At 41.5% G+C, this 23,262-nt stretch overlaps 1 protein-coding gene across 1 annotated transcript in view; it reads right to left on the minus strand.

Moving 5' to 3' along the window:
• Positions 1-1,915: 1,915 nt before the first annotated feature.
• The window catches only part of rpe65c (retinoid isomerohydrolase RPE65 c), a 45,031-nt gene continuing 23,684 nt past the window's right edge, over positions 1,916-23,262 (minus strand). Inside the window, exons 5-14 of the mRNA XM_078219378.1 lie at positions 22,991-23,132; positions 18,684-18,831; positions 15,282-15,363; positions 12,880-13,012; positions 9,946-10,085; positions 8,832-8,961; positions 5,095-5,209; positions 4,900-4,994; positions 4,702-4,813; positions 1,916-3,240 (exon numbers count right to left, since the gene is read on the minus strand). Coding sequence (XP_078075504.1) covers positions 3,092-3,240; positions 4,702-4,813; positions 4,900-4,994; positions 5,095-5,209; positions 8,832-8,961; positions 9,946-10,085; positions 12,880-13,012; positions 15,282-15,363; positions 18,684-18,831; positions 22,991-23,132 — 1,246 coding nt within the window. The 3' untranslated portion in view covers positions 1,916-3,091. The remainder of the gene's footprint in view (positions 3,241-4,701; positions 4,814-4,899; positions 4,995-5,094; positions 5,210-8,831; positions 8,962-9,945; positions 10,086-12,879; positions 13,013-15,281; positions 15,364-18,683; positions 18,832-22,990; positions 23,133-23,262) is intronic.

A 23,262-nucleotide genomic window follows, 5' to 3' on the forward strand; every position in this document is an offset into this window, starting at 1 on the left:
GTTTTTACAACAATCAACATTGGTTTCGTGGTCATCAGTAGATTCTTATTTCCAGATTTTTATTGAATTTAAATTCCACTACTGCTGTGCTGGGAGTCGAACACAGTAAGAAGTTTAACAACACCAGGTTAAAGTCCAACAGGTTTATTTGGTAGCAAAAGCCACACAAGCTTTTGCTGATGGCTTTTGCTACCAAATAAACCTGTTGGACTTTAACCTGGTGTTGTTAAACTTCTGACTGTGTTTACCCCAGTCCAACGCCGGCATCTCCACATCTGGGAGTTGAACGCAGGTTCCCAGAACGTTAGCTGGATTAATAGTCTAGCGATAATACCACTAGGCCATCGCCTCCCCATCATTGTATCCCAATAGATGTGACAATAATAATAAATCACTCAATTCAATTCAACTCAAATCAATTTAATCAATTCAATTTTTTTCCCTCCCTAGTCCAATAGTATTAAGGCAAAATGTAGCATACTTATTGCAGCTCTGGCTTAGAGTGGCTAAATAAGGACAGACCAAACTAGCCCATGCAGAATTCTCATTATCAACTGAAGCCACATCTTTCATTTGATTTGATTGGATTCATTTTTGTCACATATATTAGTATACAGTGAAAAATATTGTTTCTTGCATGCTATACAGACAAAGCATACCATTCACAGAGAAGGAAAGGAGAGAGTACAGAATAAAGTGTTACATTCATAAATAGGGTGTAGAGAAAGATCAACTAATGCGCGGTAGGTCCATTCAAAAGTCTGATGGCAGCAGGGAAGAAGCTGTTCTTGAGTCGGTTGGTATGCAACCTCAGACTTCTGTATCTTTTTCCAGACAGAAGGTGGAAGAGAGTATGTCCGGGGTCTTTGGGGTCCTTAATTATTCTGGCTGCTTTTCCAAGGCAGCGGGAAGTGCAGATAGAGTCAATGGATGGAAGGCTGGTTTGCGTGATCGACTGGGCTTCATTCATGACTCTTTGTAGTTTCTTGCTGTCTTGGGCAGAGCAGGAGCCATACCAAGCTGTGATACAACCAGAAAGAATGCTTTCTATGGTGCATCTATAAAGGGTGGTGAGAGTCGTAGTGGACATGCCAGATGTCCTATCCTCCTGAGAAATTAGAGGCATTGGTGGGCTTTCTTAACTATGGCATTGGCATGCTGGGACAGGACAGGTTGTTGGTGTCTGGACATCTAAGAATTTGAAGCTCTCAACCATTTCTACTTCATCCTTATTGATGTAGACAGGGGCATGTTCTCCACTACGCTTCCTGAAATCAATGACTATCTCCTTCATTTTGTTGACATTGAGGGAGAGATTATTGTCATCGCACATGTTCACCAGATTCTCCATCTCATTCCTGTGCTCTGTCTTTTTATTGCTTGAGATCCGATCCACTACAGTGATGTCACCAGCAAAATTGAAAATTGAGTTGGAGGAGAATTTGGCCACACAGTCATAGGTGTATAAGGAGTATAGTAGGGGACTGAGGACACCAGTGTTGAGGATGATGTTGGAGGAGGTGCTGTTGCCTATCCTTACTAATTGCGGCACGGGGCGGCATGGTAGCACAGCGGTAGGCACTGCTGCTTCACAGTGACCTGGGTTCGATTCCTGGCTTGGGTCACTGTCTGTGTGAAGTTTGTATGTTCTCCCCGTGTCTGTGTGGGTTTCCTTCGGATGCTCCGGTTTCCTCCCACAATCTGAAAGACGTGCTGGTTAGGTGCATTGACCCGAACAGGCGCCGGACTGTGGCGACTAGGGGAATTTCACAGTAACTTCATTGCAGTATTAATGTAAATCTCACTTGTGACTAATAAATAAACTTTATTTACTTTATTTTATTGTAGTCAGTCATATATGTAATCTTATAGATTTATTACTCTCACAGTATCATTCTCTCTCATTCATTCATTTGGAATTGTACTTTGCTCAATTTAATGTACAATAGTCTGCATTGGGGTATGCAATATTGCGATGTTTGTGATAATTATTCTGGAATTCATAATGTTAGCAGTGAAATAAATGCTGTTTTCTTGGTTTTATGCCAAGGACAGGCAATAACTTAAATGCTAGGATTTATATCTCTCTCCTGATTAGTCTGGTTAATTAGAAATAGATTCCGTTAATCCAAAGTCAACAATAAAAATCAGAGGCTAGAATGTCCACAGGGGTTCTCCCAACTGCAGCAGAAAATTGGAGATAAGACATAAGCAGGAATTTATACTATTTGTTCTGTATTTCTGCCCACATTATGACAGGAGGTGAGGTAATCCCATGGAAATTGTCCTCCCAAATTTTGGCATAGGAGACTATGACAGGGAACACACATATAGGCCAGAATTTTACCGGCACGCCCATCCCAGTTCCGGGGGCGGGCGAGGCTCGGAGAACGGCATTCTCCGCTGGCCTCGGGCGGGATTGTATGAATCTCGGGTGGACGTGCTGGTAAAATTCCACCATTCTGCAGGTTCATTTACTATTTTCTAAGTTACACAAAATTATTCCGTTCCCCATTACGTCTGACATTGCAGACAGAAACTCAAACCGCAATCATTGCTTTTCAATTCTGCTGTAATCCAGTGGAGTGGGAATTGCATTCCACAATTTGTCTGTAGTCTGAGAGAAAGACTGACGGTCATCTCATACAGCTCGAAATAAACCATCATGTTGTTACTATTATCTCAGCTTAATAATCACAACTACATACAGTTTAGACCTTGAGGGGCAAAAATATCTTGTGTCAAAATATTTTATTCATCACAACTTAAACATAGCAACTTTGATTTTTTAAACTTTTTCTTTCTTAGACATTAACTTTTGGTTACACTAACAGCGATAATCTCTAACAATGAATTCTCGGCTTCACATAGAAATCCACTATTGACATTAACTGATTTTGATGTATCGTGTGCTTCAAAACTATTCAACACATCCAAGTTAAAAATTAAGCTAATATATATTTTCATATGTACTACCATACCAGCTAATATGATGTTAGCATGATTTTATTTCTTCTGTTCTGCATTTTTTGGTTTTACATTGCAGTATTTTTCAGTGAATATAATAATGATTATGCTGGGTAACAGGCCATCATTGTTTGTACATTCCATGGAAGGTAACAGGAATGTTGGTCTCCACTTCTGCCCTAGCTATTTCACTGAGATCCTTGGCATCAAGTATCAGAAGGAAGGCAGGTTTTTGCCCTGAACCTGGGCTTACAACCGAAGTCAGTAATACTCCTGTTAACACAAAGTAAAAAATTGTTAACCATGATATTTTCCTCTGCTTAATTAAAATAAGTATCTCTTGCTGCCTCAGCCCAGTGTTAACACAATCTCTTTCACCAATCTGCCTGCATGCATGTGTGAAATCTAGGCTCCCATACTGGGAATCACACTGCTGCAGTCAGTACACAGCTCAGTGCTAGGCAGGTTAATACGTTGAATGAGCCATCAGGGACTTTCACAGATCATTCTTTGAGGTTTTGTTTCAAAAATAAGAGACTTGGAAAGTCTGAGACTCCACAGCAGCAGATGCATCCATAATTGGACAAGTACATGAGGAGACTGGATGTAAATGGTCTGATAGGCAGATGGCACATCATTATCAGATGCATGACAATACAAGACAATTGGAAGTCTACCATCATACTCAAAGAGACTCCAAACCTAGCTACTAAGAGTTTTGCTTGTAGAAAAACAGCATTCACACCAACCCAGACAGCTTAGTTTCAAATTGACAAGGGCCATGACTCAGGGCTTTCTGAAGTTTGGAGTATCACTGTGAATTAATTAACACTGCACAGCTTACCAGTCCTCATGAGCTTCCCATTTTTTTGTCCAACTAGAATCACTCTAGTTCAGTTACTGATGTACAAGGTTATCTGGAGCCAAAAAGGAAATATCCCAGGTCATAGTGACAAATTCAATCTGGTTTCATACTTTTTTGATATGGGGAGGTAAACTAGAATAGAAACCTCTGCTGCCATTCAACATTATCAACTGCAAAGCAAGCACCATCTCAAATCCTACTGCCTCATCCAAAATTTATGTTAGCACCATGTCTCCTGCCAATGTAAAATAGCTGCACAAGATGGTTACTGATACCCGTCTGCACAAGCACACTTGTCCACAAGTGCAGAAAACCAATGACATTATTTGCAGGACACATGGTACCAGTTGGATCTTATTCGGGTTCTGGATTACAACCTCCAAATCTCTGGGGCTTCTTCCTAGTGACACGCACAGATTAAAGGGAAGAGATTCAGAAACTGCAGGGAGGCCACAATTTCAAACCAGAATAAGTCCCAGATCTCCAAAAATGGATATGGAGATTATAATCTGGAATTGCGGCCATCACAAGATGGATCAGAAGACTCCCTTCCCTCCCCATCCTGATCCACAGCTCCAATTCACCCTCAATCCCACTGACTTGTAGAAGGTGTGCGCCAAAAACCTCCAACCTCATCCGCTGTCGGGATTCTCCATTGCCGCTGCAGTGAATGGAGTTTCGACTGAGCATCAAATTCTCCATTCTCACTGACATCAGGGCAGGAACAAATGAGATGGGAGAATCAGCCAGAAGACTTTTTAATCACTGTTCCTGGCCACTGCCTACTCCATCGCTTGCAATGACGTCTAAATAAAACAGCACGACTGAGCACATATGGCGTTGGCAGCAAGCACAGCCTTATTTTATACCATCATCTTCATCCAGTGCATCTGGACGTGGAACAAAGATGGGTTCTGATGGATATGTATCTGGTTCCTGCCATAACCAATGCTCCTTGGTTTTCACATTTAACTTGTATATCTGCATGGGAAAAAAATAGGTATAAGTGAAAGCAAATTCACTTGCTACTAAATATAATTTTATAATCCAGCTACCCCAGTTTTTACCTTGTCTGGAATAAAATGGTTCAATCCCAGTCCGTAAGCATAGGTGTAGTCCTTGCCACTGAATTTTTGATAGTGAATTTGAGGAAATTCAAATGCTGTAACATAGAAAGTTTGTTTTATGCAAATTTCAAGCATTCTCTGCAAACATCTCATGAGATTCTTTTGTATATCCTTTTGTCAAAGTAAGGGTGTCACCTTGCCGAGGCCCTGAGAAGAGCACTTCTGGTTCCAGCCAAATTGTTCCATCTTGCCGAACTGTAGCAGTGGCAGTTGTGGTGGTGAGAGACACTAGATTTTTTCCATGTTCAACCTAGATAAAGACACAATAAACAAAGCACTGTATGAAATATACCTCCAGGTATACTATTAAGGGAGAGGGCAAGAATTCTTCATTTCAGTGTTTTTAATGATGTTTATGGGGCTAAAGCTCCACAAGGGCAACTTTGGTGAAGTACAGACAGAACTCTTGGGAGAAAAGGCACTGACTGAACTGGTTGAGTTGGGTGGTGGTGTGTTGGCCTCCACAAGGATGTACCAAGGACCCTATAAGTGGGATCCAGGCTTAGCAAACAGCTTGGAATACCAAAAAGGTACCTACTTAAAAGAAAAATATAACTGATGAGCCCCCTTCCTAGGGGCCAATTGGCCCAGTGATAGGGTCAGGGTGGTCTGACCAATTCCTCCTCCTCAAGGACAGGCTGAAGTATCTCTTGGCATGGAACAAGCAATTCTAGTGTAACTACTGGGTTTTGTAAAAGTGGAAGTAATTTACTCTCAATACATGAGAGGAGACTACTGATTTGAAGTTACATCATGCAAATTAGGTTAGCAACATTTTCAGAGCATGGACAACATTATGCACACAAGCATGTAGATGAAGTGACTTTACTATCAGGGAAACAAAAAGGCACATTTTCCTTTAGGTAAACACACTTGAATATTGCTGAAAAGAGAGACATGTTGCTGGAACCTTTAGTTTTGCACTCATCAGGACAAATGCAAGAATACCGAATTTCAAACAACAATTTATACTACAGGAGAAAAGGTCGCTGATTAACTAAGGCTTTGCCATGGAGAAAGAAATAGGGAACTATAGGCTCCTGAAGCTCCTAGGTAATTCAAAAAAGGTGCAAGGCTTGAACATATTCCTTTTGTTGGCAGAGGCCAAGTCCCTCCATATGAATCTATGTCACACCTAGCAAGTGTAAATGTATCATGTAATGAGCTCAACTGATTATCTTAAGTTGCGTGTTCATGCAGCTATTAGCACACTCAGGATTGCTCAGCAAGTGCTGCCCAATCATGGAGTTGCATGTAGCATTTGGTTTTGGGTTTTGCAAGTGTGGGCTGGTTGAGTACAGTCTGTACTCACCCTATAATGAACGATAGAAGGAACATGCTGTTTGATTAAATCAGGATGTGGAGATGCCGGTGTTGGACTGGGGTAAACACAGTAAGAAGTCTCACAACACCAGGTTAAAGTCCAACTGGTTTATTTGCTAGCACAAGCCACAAGCTTTCAGAGCGCTGCCCCTTCATCAGGTGAGTGGGAGTTCTGTTCACAAACAGGGCATTTAAAGACACAAACTCAATTTACAAAATGATGGTTGGAATGCGAGTCTTTACAGGTAATCAAGTCTTAAAGGTACAGACAATGTGAGTGGAGAGAGGGTTAAGCACAGGTTAAAGAGATGTGTATTGTCTCCAGCCAGGACAGTTAGCGCGATTTTGCAAGCCCAGGCAAGTTGTGGGGGTTACAGATAGTGCGACATGAACCCAAGATCCCGGTTGAGGCAGTCCTCATATGTGCGGAACTTGGCTATCGGTCTCTGCTTAGCGACTCTGTGTTGTCGTGTGTCGTGAAGGCCGCCTTGGAGAACACTTACCCGAAGATCAGAGGCCGAATGCCCGTGACCGCTGAAGTGTTCCCCAACAGGAAGAGAACACTCTTGCCTGGTGATTGTCGAGCGGTGTTCATCCATCCATTGTCGTAGCGTCTGCATGGTCTCCCCAATGTACCATGCCTCAGGACATCCTTTCCTGCAGCGTATCAGGTAGACAATGTTGGCCAAGTTGCAAGTGTATGTACTGTGTACCTGGTGGATGGTGTTCCCACGTGAGATGATGGCATCCTTCACGACACACAACGCTGAGTCGCTGAGCAGAGACTGATAGCCAAGTTCCGCACACATGAGGACGGCCTCAACCGGAATCTTGGGTTCATGTCACACTCTCTGTAACTCCCACGACTTGCCTGGGCTTGCAAAATCTCACTAACTGTCCTGGCTGGAGACAGTACACATCTCTTTAACCTGTGCTTAACCCTATCTCCATTCACATTGTCTGTACCTTTAAGACTTGATTACCTGTAAAGACTCGCATTCCAACCATTATTTTGTAAATTGAGTTTGTGTCTTTATATGCCCTGTTTGTGAACAGAACTCCCACTTACCTGATGAAGGGGCAGCGCTCCGAAAGCTAGTGGCTTGTGCTACCAAATAAACCTGTTGGATTTTAACCTGGTGTTGTGAGACTTCTTACCGTGATTAAATCAGCCCATAGTTGGGATGTCCTGGTATCACACTGGCTCTGAAATTCATTATATTGCTCAATTGATAGGCAGAACAGTGCAATGACAGGTATGTCGCCCATATGTCCTAGCCTAGCAATAGCCTGATTGAATCAAATAGCACATTCTTTCAGTTATTTTCAATAGGAAGAGTACAGAACAGCTTCAATCAACCCACACCTGCAAATCCCAAAACAAAGCTGCTATTGTTAGATATGATTCCACAATTGGACAACGCTTATTGAACAATCCAGCATATGCTAATAGCTACACTACCACCCAATTTAAAATAATCAGTTTTGTTTGCTAATAGTGACATACATTCATACACAGGGATCTGTTCTGTGCTAACGGAAGGAATCTGTTCAATACTTGCATCTTTTTTGAATTGCCCTCTTTCTCCATGCCTTGGCCAATCAAAATTGATTTGCCAATCAGCACCCTTTTCTTTTGTAGTTATAATTGGTTGTGATCATTTCAAATTTGACATTCTTGCATTGATCTGATAAGTGCAAGACAAAAAACTTTAGCAACATGTTTCTCTTTTCAGCAATATGCAACTGTTCCTAAAAAAACATTTGATTTTGAATACTTTTAAAGATATTAAACTTATTTTTCTGTGATGTAGCACTTTGTCAAATTGCCAAAAGACCTGAAAATCTTTAGATATCAAAGGCCATCTTCGGTGCCCTTTAATTTGTTTCTATGATCTCCCAACTTAAACTATTTTTTCCTCTGATTCCTTTAAAGGAGTTATTATTGTTGCTGGTGTTTATTTCACACAAGGTAATTGCTTTAGTCTGGTTAGTGAGTGCCAGCAACCTATACAACATGTGGAACTCTTCATAACGGAAGATAATTCTGTCCTTAACCAATGTCCAAATGCACTGAGGTCAATTTTCCTGGGGTCAGCAACTGGGGTACATGCATTGTCCAAGTCCATGGGATGGAATGCCGCCTCTGCCTGCAATAGGCACAGACCAAATATTACTACATAAATAAGGCAGAAGGCAGCATTTCAGTCCTCCCGTATTATTTTTCGGTGGGTTCATCAGTTGCCTACCTAATCACAGAGGCAGGCTGAATAACACAATGTTGAGCCTTGAGCTCAGACCCCCCTTCCTCCCCCATCTCTCCCCTCAGATCTTCTACCTGAGTAAGGCAGGCATTTGTCATTTTTATCAATTTAGCCATATTCTTTGCTGTTTAGTGGACACTGACCAATATTACAATAAAAGCCCGTACAAATTAATTTAAGTTCTGGTCATTAGAGTCAAATGAGAGATCTATCTGCTTGTGATAGTTTCAGACTCAGGAAATAAATGCGCTTTCTCCTTAATATTCCATAATAATTAAAACTCACATTATTTATATCCAATGGCAGAACATATCTCCTAACTTCCGGCTGAGGAGCCTTTCTTGCATTCACTTTAAGTTCTTCCCAGTTTTCACGTAAATTGGCAAGCCACAGGTAATTATATATAAACTCAAACCTGTATTGGAAGTAATAAATATTGAACAAAACAGTTCACGTGAGGTAGGAACTAGGCAAAAAGTTTGCTAAAATAATATGACTTTAAAAATAAATAATAATGAGATTTCATACTGTATGAAATCATTCGGGTATTTAAGATTACTAACAGGAACTGTTAGTACTGGAGAATGTGATGGCACACCTTGTAACAGAATAAATGAATGATACACGTGGTGAGAATTAGTTTATTACCCTACACTGCCAGGCTGCTACTGTGTTGGAGACACAGTGAGTGAAATATTGACACTTTAACATGGAGGCTGACGTGGGAGTCGGAGAGATTGTGGGGGAAGAGGTAGAAAGGCAGAATACAAAATTCTTTCTGTTGTCAGGCTATGATATCAAGAGGTTTAATAGAGGTGTTCAAAATCATGAATGGTTTTACTAGTTTCTCCTTATTTATTCCATTTCCAGTAGGAGAAGGATCATTAACCAGAGGACACAGATTTAAAGTAATTGACAAAAGCATCAGAGGCAACAAAGAAGGGAATATTGCTTCTACCGAGTTGTTGTGGTTTTGGTCGCTCTTCCTGAAATAATGCTGGACCCAGATTCAATAGTAATATTCAAAGGAGATTTGGATAAATACTTGAAGGGGAAAACAATACAGGATTATGGGGAAAGATCAGGGGAATGGGATTAATTAGATAAGTCTACCACAGGCAGAATGGGCTAAATTGCCCACTTCTGTTCTTTATCTTTTCAATGATTCCATGATACAGTTAGATAGTCTGCAGGCATTCATTTTGCGGGCTCACACATGAAGCATGGCCATGAGTGAGAAAGCAGATGGCATCCAATGACTGTGTTCTCCAGGATGAATCAGCACTTGAGAGTACTGTGAAAAATGTGGAAAAGTGGAATTTAACTATCCTTTTGAATTAAATATTGACATTTTTTGTTCTTTATCAAAACCAGAGAACTAATTAATATAGCTACCTACCCCTTCCAGGAGCATACGTCAACAATAATAAAGCCGCTGTCTTCATAAGTATTAATATGATGGAAAATATTAAATGCTGAAGTCCTGTAATTGATGTTATGATATTCACCAGTTTTCTTGTTGGCAACATGGAACCATGTCTGTAAAACACAATTTCATGACTAATTGGAACTCAAGGCTCTGTCCAACTGTAACCATATAATCATGGCAGAAGGGCCATAAGCATTGTATGTGCGTCATGTTGTAATGGATAGCATCAATTTAAAATTAGCATCAAGAGAGGAAGAGAGATATATATGCTTTGCAGAAACAAACACCATTGCACCTTTTGAGGAGAAATTGAATAAATATTTGAAACCAGAACGACACTCTGCTATGGAAAGATAGTAGGGCAGTAGGATTAGTTTTGCACTGCTGGAGCACAGAATGCAGCACAAGTACAATTAACTGAATAGCTGTAAGTTTCTATCAGCACATATAATTGCTTATAACCAAAACTGCAAAATATTGGAAAGATGGCAAAATTATAAGCATTAATATATACTTATATACATATCTAAAATAATGTAATCCCTTAAGTCAAACACATTGGGATTTATAGTTATAAGAACATAAAAAGCTGGAAATAATCAGCAGGTCTGACAATATGTGTGGGAAGAGAAACAGAGTTAATGAGTGGAATCATGTTGCGGCATTGGTGGACTCACCTGCTGCCTGGACATCAAAAGGCTCACCAAGCCAGTCAGGCAGTGGTAAGACCAGCTACGGGCCTTCCCCGGAATCAAGACCCCAGAGTGAATGTCTTTCCAATCAGAGGCCAGCAGCTCTTGTGCTCAGCAGTATCACATGGGAAGCTGTGGCTGCTGCAGGAAAAGCACCTACAAGGATCCCAATATCATGGCCACAGGTATAATGTGGGGGTATGGAGGTTTTGCAGGGTGGGAATCAAGGGGAGAGAAGTGTAGAGAGGTTGGTAGCAAGGGCGTGGGTAGAGAAGGGGTCTCAGCAGGCCCTCTGTCCGATGTCGAGTCACTCCATCAGGCACGGGATGCCTTTGATCAGTGAACCAATGGCACAGTGGTTAGTACTGCTGCCTCACATCACCGGGGACCCTGGTTCAATTCCAGGCTTGGGTGACTGGTGGAGTCTGCATTTTCTCCCCGTATCTGCACGGGTTTCCTCTGGGTGCTCTGGTTTCCTCCCACACTGCAATGATGTGCAGGTTAGGTGGATTGGCCATGCTTAATTGCCCCTTAGTATCAAAAGATGTGTAGGTTACGGGGATTAGAGGGGTAAATACGTAATGTTATGGGAAAGGGCCTGTGTGGGATTCTCTGTCAGAGAGTCAGTGCAGACTCGATAGACTGAATGGCCTCTGTCTGCAATGTAAGGATTCTATGATTCTAACCCTCCCACTGGCCAGGGAGGCCTTATGGTTTTAGTTGCCATGCATGCTGCAAGTTGAGAAGCCTGCCACTAGGTTAATACCAATGGCCAGGGCAGAATGAGGCCCTTAAATGCTCATTAATTGGGTCTCAATGGATAGTATGGCAGGAAGACCAACCATGGGCCCAAACTTAGTTCTGACAGAGGCAGGAAGGCAACAGAGTTCCAGTATGCCAGCATCTTGCTTAATTACCCCCTCCAAGCTCACCACCAGTGAGAGCATAAGATTCTGCCACTCAACATTTCAGGTTGGGACCTTTCATCACAACCTGAAATATTAACTCTTGTTTCTCTCTCCACAGATGCTGCCAGACCTGCTGGGATTTTCCAACATTTTCTGTTTTTATTTCAGATTTTGCCATCCGTAGCATTTTGCTTTTGGGAGTTATCGGTTGCTTCTTTTAGATATCTATCCATGTTGGGTTAGGTTGATCTATACTTTGATATTAATTTGTAAATAGTACCATATCATCAAATGCAGTTGTTATTTTTACATAAATGACCATTGGTTTTTAAAAAACATTTCAGGGGATGTTAGCATCGCTGGCTAGGCCAGTGATTTTATTGCCCATCCCTAATTGCCATTGAGAAGGCGGTGGTGAGCCACCTTCTTGAACTGATGCAGTCCCTGTCATATAGGTACACCCCCAGTGCTATTAGAGGGGGAGATCCAGGATTTTAACCCAGTGACAGTGAAGGCACAGCGATATATTTCAAAGTTGGGATGGTGCATAGCTTGGAGGAGAACCTGCAGGTGGTGGTGTTCTCATGTATCTGCTGCCCTTGTCCTTCTTGGTGGTAGAGGTTGCGAGTTTGGAAGGTATTGTTGAAGGAGCCTTGGTGATTTGTGGCACTTCATCTTGTAGATGGTACACACTGCTACCACTGTGCATCGGGGGTGGAGGGAGTGAATGTTGAAGGTGATGGATGGGTTGCCAATCAAGTAGGCTGCTTTGTTCTGGATGGTGTCAAGCTTCTTGAGTGCTTTTGGAGCTGCACTCAGCCAGGTAAGTGGAGTGTCTTCCATCACAGTCCTGACTTGTGCTTTGTAGATGGCGGACAGGTTTTGGGGGAGTCAGGAGATGAGTCACTTTCTGTGGAATTGTTAATGTGGCATTCAGCAATGGTAATGTCATAGAATATCAAGGGGAGATGGCCAAATTATTTCTTGTTGAAGATGGTCATTGTCTGGCACTTCTGTAGTGCAAATATTACTTGCCATTTATCAGCCCAAGCCGGAACATTGTCCAGCTCTTGCTGCATACAGGCATGGACTGCTTTAGCATCCGAGGAGTCACGAATGGTGGTGAAATTGTGCAATCATCAATGAACAAGTTAAGAGAACAAGTTGTCAAGTATATATTTCAAACTTTCAGTATTCTTTTAAATATTAAATGCTATTAAATAGTTATAGTTTCACCTAGAAAAGTATCACTCAGAAAACATAATCCTCCTTGCAGAAGTAAAAAGAACTGAATGGTTACTTACTCCCATGGAATCATTTGACTCAAAGCAATCCATATAGGTAGTACTTCGCACACTCCATGATGACAGGAATTTCCACAGGTTAATTTTGACTGGTTGCTCCACAAACACAATGTAGTTTTCGCACAAACCAAAACTGTTTGGATAAAGATATTTCTGGTCACAGCTTGCAATGATTCAACAATAAAAGCATTTATATGGAACACTTAACATAGGAAGACATTGCAAGGTACTTTATGGAAGTGTAATTAAAATGAATTTTCTCTATTCATATGTGTTATGGATAAGCATCATGATTTAATGAAGAGGCTGATTTGCAATCTACTCCTTGTGAATATATTAAGGTCCTATACAAACAAATCTATTTTAATTTATTCTTGAGCCAAAAAGAAGAACCCTTAGGGCTGTTTAAACCTGTTGAAGTTCTGTGACCACATTTTAAATAAAGGAGCTGCTAAAAATCTTCCTGGTGATTATGCATTAGCCGTGAGTGTTTTTGGTTATTTATCAAGAGACCATTTCAATACAAACATATCAGCATATTATATAACCAAAGGAGAATAGGGGGAAAAAAATCAAACACACAGGGCCCGATTTTACCATTGAGGGGGGCCAGATCATTCTCTGGTGAGGAGGGTGAGGGAGGAGGGAGGCCCGATCGTTGTCTGGTTGGGAGACAGGGGGACGGGGACGGGGACGGGGACGGGGGGGGGGAGAACGGCGGGGGGAGGAGGGCAGATCGTTGTCTGGTTGGGGGAGGAGGGGAGGGGAGGGGAGGGGAGGGGAGGGGGGGAACGGAGGTGGGCCAGATCATTCTCTGGTGAGGGGGTGGGGAGAGAGGAGGACGTGGGTCAGATATACCTCTGGGGGTGGGGAGAGGGGAGGGAGGCCAGATCATTCTCTGGTGGTTGGGGGGGGGACACGGAGTGAGGCCAGATCGCTCTCTGGTTTGGGGGGGGGGGGGGGAGAAGGGAGGCGGGTAAGATGTATCTCTGGTGGGAGGGAGGGCCGATCACTCTCTGGGGGGTGGGGAGAGTGGGGAGGGATGGAGGGAGGCCAGATGGATCTCTGGTGGGTGGGGTGAGGGGGGGTTCAGGAGGGTCTGCTGCCACTCTATGGGTGATCGGTGGTGGGGGGGGAGAAAGGGGGCAGGGGGTCATGATCAGTCTGGGTAGTGGGGGGGTGGGTGGATAAGGGGGACAGTTATGTTGTTGGGGTGGAGGCAATGTCTGTGGGAGCCATCGCTCCTGCTTTTTCCTCCCGAGCCACTTTATCCGCTTTCTGCGGCCCGGGAGCAAACTGACATGGGCGTGCTTTTTCAAATTTTTTTCTAACTGCACATGCACAGTTCAGAGCTCCAATCGTTTCGGACGCGATAAGCCCCGCCCACAGCGTGATTCAGACCCGCGATTCTTTTTTCAAGCTAAGTGCTAATGGGGGCGCCTGAAAGCAGGTTTCCAAGTCGGATCTGAATTGCGCCCAGATTCAGCACTTAGAATGAAAATGGTAAAATGGGGCCCACAGAGTCTAATCCTGTACTCACCAAGCATCACAGAGTCTAATCCTGTACTCACCGAACATCACCGAGTATAATCCTGTACTCACCAAGCATCACCGAGTATAATCCTATACTCACCAAGCATCACCGAGTATAATCCTATACTCACCAAGCATCACCGAGTATAATCCTATACTCACCAAGCATCACCGAGTATAATCCTATACTCACCAAGCATCACCGAGTATAATCCTATACTCACCAAGCATCACCGAGTATAATCCTATACTCACCAAGCATCACCGAGTATAATCCTATACTCACCAAGCATCACCGAGTATAATCCTGTACTCACCGAACATCACCGAGTATAATCCTATACTCACCAAGCATCACCGAATATAATCCTGTACTCACCGAACATCACCGAGTATAATCCTATATTCACCAAGCATCACCGAGTATAATCCTGTACTCACCGAACATCACCGAGTATAATCCTGTACTCACCAAACATCACTGAGTATAATCCTGTACTCACCAAACATCACCGAGTATAATCCTGTACTCACCAAGCATCATCAAGTCCAATCCTGTACTCACCGAACATCACCGAGTATAATCCTGTACTCACCGAACATCCATGCACATTGTTGGAACAGGCTAATGATCACCACAGTAAATCCTGATTGTTTCCATTTTCAGGTCAGGAACACTAAAGATCAAATTTATCCAATCTATTTGTTTTGAATTGATTCATTGGAAGATTTCTGTTGAAACTTTCACAAAATTTGAGTTCTCATGTAATTTTAGTGTAAGTTTTTAAATAAAAACTGTGTCAGCGGTTTTCCAAAAGCATCTAGGATTGTTTAATAAAATTGCTTGTCTGGGGAAAAGCAAGACAAACCTGTGCACATAGGATGGCTTGAATCTTTCACTGCATGGAAATTGAACAACCACTTCTGTTCTTTTCAATGAGTCTTGCCTATCTGTAATTATAAACGGTTGAATGTTAAACTGCAGAAGAATCATTAAAAGTTCCATTTATAATTTTAGCATAGTACAGGCTAGTTATTTGATTATATTAGGTCTACTGTGCTCATTGTGGATAACCTCCGCGATAAGAAATTTTAATGAAGGTGAAGTATTCATAAAAATAAGCAACTGCCCAAAAAATAATAATTCATGAGCTAGTGCCAATAAATTGACCATGAAACCTGTCAGATGGTTGTAAAAACTGAACATCTATTTTGCATATTTCTCTTTCAATTTGCATAACATGTCGACAGAATTCAGGAAATCCTGCAGTGAAACTAACTTCTAGGATGCTGTGTAAGAGTAGTTCTTCCTATAAAGGTCAAAATCCAACTCCTAATTATCTTCAATGCTGCTCCGAGCTGGCTCTAATGTTTTGCTGAGGTGCTTGTGATGATGGTACTTAAAATGGCATTAAGATACAGTATTCCAGGATTGTGGTCCACCACAGTTTATGGGAGCACATTGGTAGTGGGTGGCATGGTGATATAGTGGTTAGCACTGCTGCCTCACAGCATCAAGGACCACGGGACCTGGCCTTGAGTGACTATCTGTGTGGAGTTTACACATTCTCCTCGTGTCTGCATGGGTTTCCTCCAGGTGCTCCCACAGTCCAAAGATGTGCAGTGTAGGTTGGCCATGCTAAATTGCCCCTTAGTGACCAAGATATATAGGTTAGGAGGTTAGCAGGGTAAATACATAGGGTTATGGGGATAGGGTCTGGGTAAGATGCTCCGTTGGGGAGTCGGTGCAGACTCAATGGGTCGAAAGACCTCTTTAGTAATTCTGAGTGTTATGCCAGATTCAACAGACACCCTTACTATAAGTAGTTATCTTAAAGTGCTCTGGTGAAGCAATAACATGAACCATTTTGCAATTAAGGTGGTAGTATATTAAAGCACTTCTGCTTCTTGCAGTTGATTAATCAGTTTGACTCTAGAGACAAATGCACTGGCTTATCAAGTGGAGAGAGCACCCAGAGTGCTAGTAATATTACAAAATAAAAATACACAGCAACAACAATATCTTGTATTTACATAGCATCCTTGACATGCTAAACATCCAAGGTGCTTAGAAATCTAAATTTAACATATACAGTGATATTAAGAGAGATGATCAAAATCTTGGCCAAAGAGATCAATTTTAAAGAAGTAAGAGCAAGCAAAGAATCAGAGGTTTAGGCAGGGAAATACAGAGCTGAGTGTCTAGGCAGCTGAATATGTGATTATCAATAATGGAGCAATTAAAATTGAGGAAGCTCAAGAGACAAGAATTAGAGGAGCACGGATATCTTGGAGGATTGTGGAGCTGGAAAAGGTTACAGGGATAGAGAGGGTAGAAGCAATTGATTTTTAGAACACGGACGAGAATGAGAATTTTCAAATCAAGCTGTTGCTTAACTGGCAGTCAGAAAACACAGGTATGATGAGTGGACAGTGCTTGGTGCAAGTTAGGACAGGGGCAATGGAGTTTTAGATGGTCTCACATTTACAAAGGGCAGAACACAGGAGGCCAGCATAGTATGAATTGGAATAGTCAAATCCAGAGGCAACAAAAACACGGATGAGAGTTTGAGCAGCAAATGAAAGGAGGCGGGGTGGAGTCGGGCGGTGTTATGGGGGTGGAAGTAAACAAACACACTTAGGGATGACATGGATATGTGGTTGGAAGCTCATCTCAAGGTCAAATGTGACAGAATTTGGTTAAGCCTTAAGACAATTTTCAGGGAAAAAGATGGGGTCAGTGGTTAGGGAATGGAATAGCTTACCTTTGTCTCTGAAGCTTTAAACCAGCTTGCAAATAAACTAAGGTAAATGGAATATTTCTTTCTAATGATAAATAAGCCTCGCTGCACCTGCTCCTTAAAGAGAAGGCACATTTCTGATTGGAAACTATATGTAGCCAGTATCTTTCAGAACACAAACAAATTGCAGCCTTGGACAGACAAAAAACTGAATATCAGGAACCTGGAAACTAAGCATTGTTATACTGGGTTTTAACATTTGCCCTTTTACACACAGTGGAGCTGTCACTGAGGGAGAAAGAGAATACTTTTAAAAGCATGAGCTAGACTTTCCAAGCATTGAAAAAAATAATTATCTATAACTGCAGGCAGCAGTTGCCAGCAATACCAGGATCTGGAATTAATACAGAATTGAAGAAGATTTTATGAAAGTTTTTGATTATTTACTTTTATTTAAAGCAATTGTAACCTTCTGGCCAAGGAGGAGCTTGCTTGCTTTAGCTGTATAAACAGTCAAAAGAATGATGGGGTGAATTTGAGTCCGCATTCTCCATCTGCAGTGCATTCTCAAAATCCGCACAGCGTGATTCACACCATCGAGTTTCCAAGTTCCGATCTTACCGGCCCCTTGCCAGTAGAGTGACGTGAAATACACCACGGGACTGCAGAAAGCTAATTTTAATACGCTAACATGTCATTAGCGAGCACCCTCTCCAGCACACCCCCTCTCCACCGGGCGCTGGTGTGATGGCATGCCAGCACCATTTATAGCAGGTTCACCTTTGACGTGAACCTGTCTTGGCAGTCTCCCCGGGTTTGTAAAGGTAAGTATAGCCAACAGGAAAGAGGGACATGTCCAGGCAGGGGTCTGGCAATGCCCCCTGACACTGCCCCTTAGCACAGATTGGCACTGCCAGGTTGGCACTATACTGTTTCAGACTGTGGGGTGGGGTAGATGGGGGAGAAGGGGTCGATGATTGGGGTGGGGTGTAGAGAAGTGCCGACTCCAATCGGGGGTGGGGAAGGGGGGCCTCTGAGACCCCTGTGTCAGGCTTGGGGGGAGGTTTAGTTATGTTCTGATTGGGGTGCCCTTTAAATATGGTGCCCTAATCTCTGAGCAGTGAGCTTTGTTGGTGCGTTTAGGCCCTGCTGTATGATGGCATGAAGTCCCGTTGATTTTTTTGGCAGAGTGTCATGAGATTTGGAGAGAAAACTGACCGGTTTCTCTGGAGTGAAACACATCGATGTTTCTTGCCGAAAACAACACTCTGACATTTTTTGGTATGATTTTGCCCGATGTGTCCTTCTGAATATCAAGAAAAAAATTTGATATCATCTATTTACAGGAGTGATCCGTTTAAACATCCCATCATGGTTTTCAACTACTGCTGGAAAATTACAGTGCAATAACTGCAACAATGATTAGTCGATTATGTACATCTGCGTCATCATTAACCCTCCCCACACTGAGATTTTGATCAGTCTCTATAGCTGGAATAGTTTGAAGAAAAATATGTGTATAATATATACCTGGCTGCAGTGGAGGTATTTTGATAACATTGTAAGCAAAAGAAAATCTCTTCCCAAAGCAATTGCCAATATTGTAGACAGTTCCATCGCGTTCAATATGAGGGTGAGCAGTCGCACCATTGATCACACAATAGTTGCAAAGATCTACCTGCATCAAAATAAAATTAAATCACAAAATGCATACTAAAATTTGAATCAGTTTCTTGCACAAAGCCTAATTTCTTAATGTGTAACAAGATCTTTAGTTCACCTGGACCTTCTCTTCAACATCATACATTTTGTAAGATATTATACTCCTGCTTCTGCGGTTTAGCAATGCTCTTCAGCACTGTCCAAGTGTGAATGGTGGAAATTTATGGCCAGTATTAACTTTATAATGTAAATAAAAATCAGAAACTGTTCTTACAGCAGATGCTGACTGATATACTGAATATATGCAACAATTTTGTTTTTGTATCAATTTCAAACGTTGCAATGATTGTAAAACAAAACAGCATATATATATATCTGACCCCACACATTAGGTAGACAGCAGGTATCAGGACATCTCACTAGTGGTATAGTGAGCACATTGCTAGCATCCTCCTGCTCAAGCATGAGGAGGTATGAAATTTCAATTGTGCCCCTTTCTACAACCCAAATCAGTAAGCCTTGGATATTTGAACACATTCTCTAACCTGGCTTTCAGACAATGCCTTCCATTAGCTGTCATCTCAAATATAAGAGACTTCTTCTCAATTGTGCAATGGGCATTTGCCTTTATCATGGTTGAAAGACCTGCCAGGGCAGCTTGTATCATATCATCCACCTTAATATTGCACACCAGTGATAAAGCTGCATTTACTCATCACCAAATGTTTAATCCAGGTTTTCTGAGGAAAAGCTTTGGCAAAAAGGTTTCCCAACATGTGGTTGACTCTTCCCTCCAAGGCAGTCAGTGAGAGTATGGGCCAGAGCACTCCCACTATACATCCAACAACAACTTGCATTTATATAGTGGCTTTAATGTAATAGCATCCCACCAAAAATAAATTAGAGAACATTCCCTTTTAAATGCCACACAACCAGCTCAAAGCTTGAACCTTGCACATGAACCAGGAGAAACCCTTCTGAACCATAAAGGTGAACTGTTTTGCTGTAGGATATTACTATTATTAAAGTAAAATGGCAAAGGCCAAATGCCCTGGACTGTCTCAGCATGATTCCAGGTAACTTTGTCTTGGTTAATGCTGGCATCCACCATGATCTCTAGCTCATGATATTAATACTGATATTTTCTATTCACGACCATAAGAAATTCATTTTGAAACTGCATAAAATAATATCTCGCTTGCTAGGCACCCACTAACATATGCCATTGGTCAACCTAATATTCACGACATTGTGTCAAGTGTCAGCAAAGAAATATCTGTGAAAGGAGTGATGGCAATATTTGCAAAATGTTTGGAACAATGACTTAGAGCAATGCCATCCATCACATAATCGACAAAGATATTGGAATAGGATTGCAACACTGTAAAACTTTATTCTCTGCTCTTAAAAGAGCGATTAACTATTTGGAGCTGGAGATTTGGTTCAGTTCTGTAGCTTTCAGCTTCATCATGATTGCCACATGAATCATTTGGTTGAATGGCCATGAAGGCAGTTTAAGTTGGTTTCATTTAAGCTTGAAAGCATTCTACAATATTGTATAACACTATAACCTGCTGTTTCTCAAATATGCCATCCTCATTAAAAGATAATTGTGATAACTATTTTCTTGGGAAGGATTATAAGAATGTAGGAACACAAGATGTAGCAGCAAAAATAGCCCTTTGAGCCTAATCTGCTATTCAATAAGATCATGGCTGCTCTTTTGACCTTAATTCCACTTTTCTGCTTGATCCTCTTGTCTATCCCTTGATTTCCGGTAGAGTCCAAGAATCTATCAATCTCAGCCTTGAAGGTGCTCAATTACTGCCACCCACAACCCTCTGGAGTAGAGAGAATTCCAAAATTCATGAAAAAGTTCCTCTTGATCTAAGTGTTAAATGATGAATCCCTTATCCTGAAACTTTGCGACTTAATTCTAGACTCTCCATCCAGGGGAAATAGCCTCTCAGCATCTACCCTTTCAAGTCCCTTCAGTCTAATAATTTTCATTGAGAACACTTCTCATTCTTCTAAACTCAAAGAAATAAGGCATCCTATCTACTCAACCTCTCATTATAGGACAACCCTTTCATCCCAAGGATCAAATTACTGAACATTCACCACACTACTTCTGAGGCAAGTATATCCTTCCTTAGAAAAGGAGACCAAAACTTATGTACAGTACTTCAGTTGTGGTCTCACCAAAACCCTATACAATTGTACCAAGACTTCCTTTCTTCAATCTCCTTACAATAAAAAACAATGTGCTATTTTTCTTCTTAAATATTTCTTTTACAACTACATCCAAAATAGGTCTCACTGTGAATTCTAGGATATAAGTTGCTGCATTATAGAATATGTAATCAGGAGCAGCAATTGATTTAAAATGATGATACAATCAATTTTAATGAATGCCTGAAGCTACCTGACATTTTGGTGAACACGCCATGTCCCATGTAGCCTGACACCACTGCAGCCTAATTAAATGTTTCCTAATAAATTTGTTGGGCATGTATGCCAAATCACTTGGATAGTCAGTTGGGACGTTTAGTGGTAGATTGTCTATGCTGGAGCAGAATCCATTGTACAACTGCTGAATCTCTAACAAGTGTTTTTACAATGATTCAGTAAAATCTTGGTGGTCAATTAGAAAACAGCAAACAGTTCCACTTTGGAATCACCCACTGCTTAAGTCTTGATTTTGAGGCCTTAGGTGACAAAAAGAAATAAATACCTAGTCGTACAATACTAGGTATTGGAAAAGGCAAATAGATCAGAAGTACAATACGTACAGAAATTCAACCATTTCTGAGCCAAGTGGTCAAAGTCCAGAGAAAGAAAGAAAGACAGACAATATTTAAACAATGTAACTGAAGCTTAAACCCTCTTCCTAAGGCTGTTGGATTAGTAAAAATAACCAGTAGGTTAACAGGTTGAATATAAAGGCTGGAATTTTCCAGCTGTTTGTATTGGTGGCATCTTCCAGTCCCGCCAACAGTGAACCCCTTCTATGGGTTTTCCAGTGGCATAGGGTGGATAGGGGAACTTCACAGCAACTTCATTGTAGTGTAAGTGTAAGCCTTACTTGTGACTAATAAATAAACTTCATTTACTTTATAAAATGGGAAACACCATTGACAGTGGTAGGATCAGAAGATCCTGCCGTCAGCCAATGTCAGGCTGCCTCTGCAAAACACGTTATGTGGCAATGAATCAGGATGAATCAGGGGCAGCACAGTGGTTAACACTGCTACCTTACAGCACTGGGGACCTGGGTTCAATTCTGTCCTCAGGTCACTGTCTGTGTGGTGTTTGTACATTCTCCCCGTGTCTGCATGGGTTTCCTCTGGATGCTCTGGTTTCCTCCCACAGTCCAAAGATGTGTGGGTTAGGTTGATTGGCCATGCTAAATTGCCCCTAGTTTCAGGGGATTAGCAGAGTGAATATGTGGGGTTAAGGAATAGGGCTTGGGTGGATTGAGGTCGGTGCAGACTCGATGGGCCGAATGGCCTCCTTCTGCACTGTAGGGATTCTATGATTCTATGATTATAATGACAAAGGTGTATCAGCACTCACAAAACAAAATGCACTGCCTATTTATTAGGATGTTCTTAACGGAAATGAGTTTAGGCATTATTCTGCATCTTCAAATTGATTTGCAGACATTTAAAACAGGAATCACTTATTAAGTACCAAATACCAGAAAGGTCGAGTGAGCATAAGGTGTCATCTACATGAAATGGATACAAGAAATTAAGACACATACATGAACTATTATTTTGATTATTTGGAATTGACAAACTGTCCGATGGTAATGGGAAAGAAACAAAAGCAAGTATCAAAAACCTGTTATAATCCAGTTCTGACATTTCAGGATCCTTATGCTCAAATAATGACCCTAAAACTTCAGAAATACGGAGTGCTCAAAGCCTAGTTGCCCATTTATAAACCACTGATTTAATAGCTCAACATTCAGATATACCAGTTAAGCTGAAATGGGTGCAGGAGTCTCATTTGAATTTCACATTTCATTTCACACAGCTGCCTGGTGAAAGTATTATACTTGGCAAAACCCATACGACAACAGCATTTCATGTTTATCGATTTCATTATTAACCCAATAGTTATTTGCACCATCCAATCAGTACAACACACCATAAGCAGAACTTATAAACCTTTTGTATTGTTTCCAACGTTTCTGGGTTGACCTTTGTGATGTAGTTGGTTTCGGTGCAGGCATAATATTCTTCTCCAATGGGATACACATTTACTAGAGCATTGTCGGTGATTTCTAAACCTTCAAAGTAAGAAAAAAACCTGAAATAAAGAGAAATAAAAAGTTAAAGAAAAAAAAAACACTAGGTCAAAGGAAAACATCACAGATAGAAAATTCTGGATTTATCGCCGAAATGTTGTGTTGGCACTTGCGATCGATCCGGCGAGGGCA

This window comes from Mustelus asterias, chromosome 8, assembly GCF_964213995.1.
Source record: "Mustelus asterias chromosome 8, sMusAst1.hap1.1, whole genome shotgun sequence".
Taxonomy (NCBI): Eukaryota; Metazoa; Chordata; class Chondrichthyes; order Carcharhiniformes; family Triakidae; genus Mustelus; species Mustelus asterias.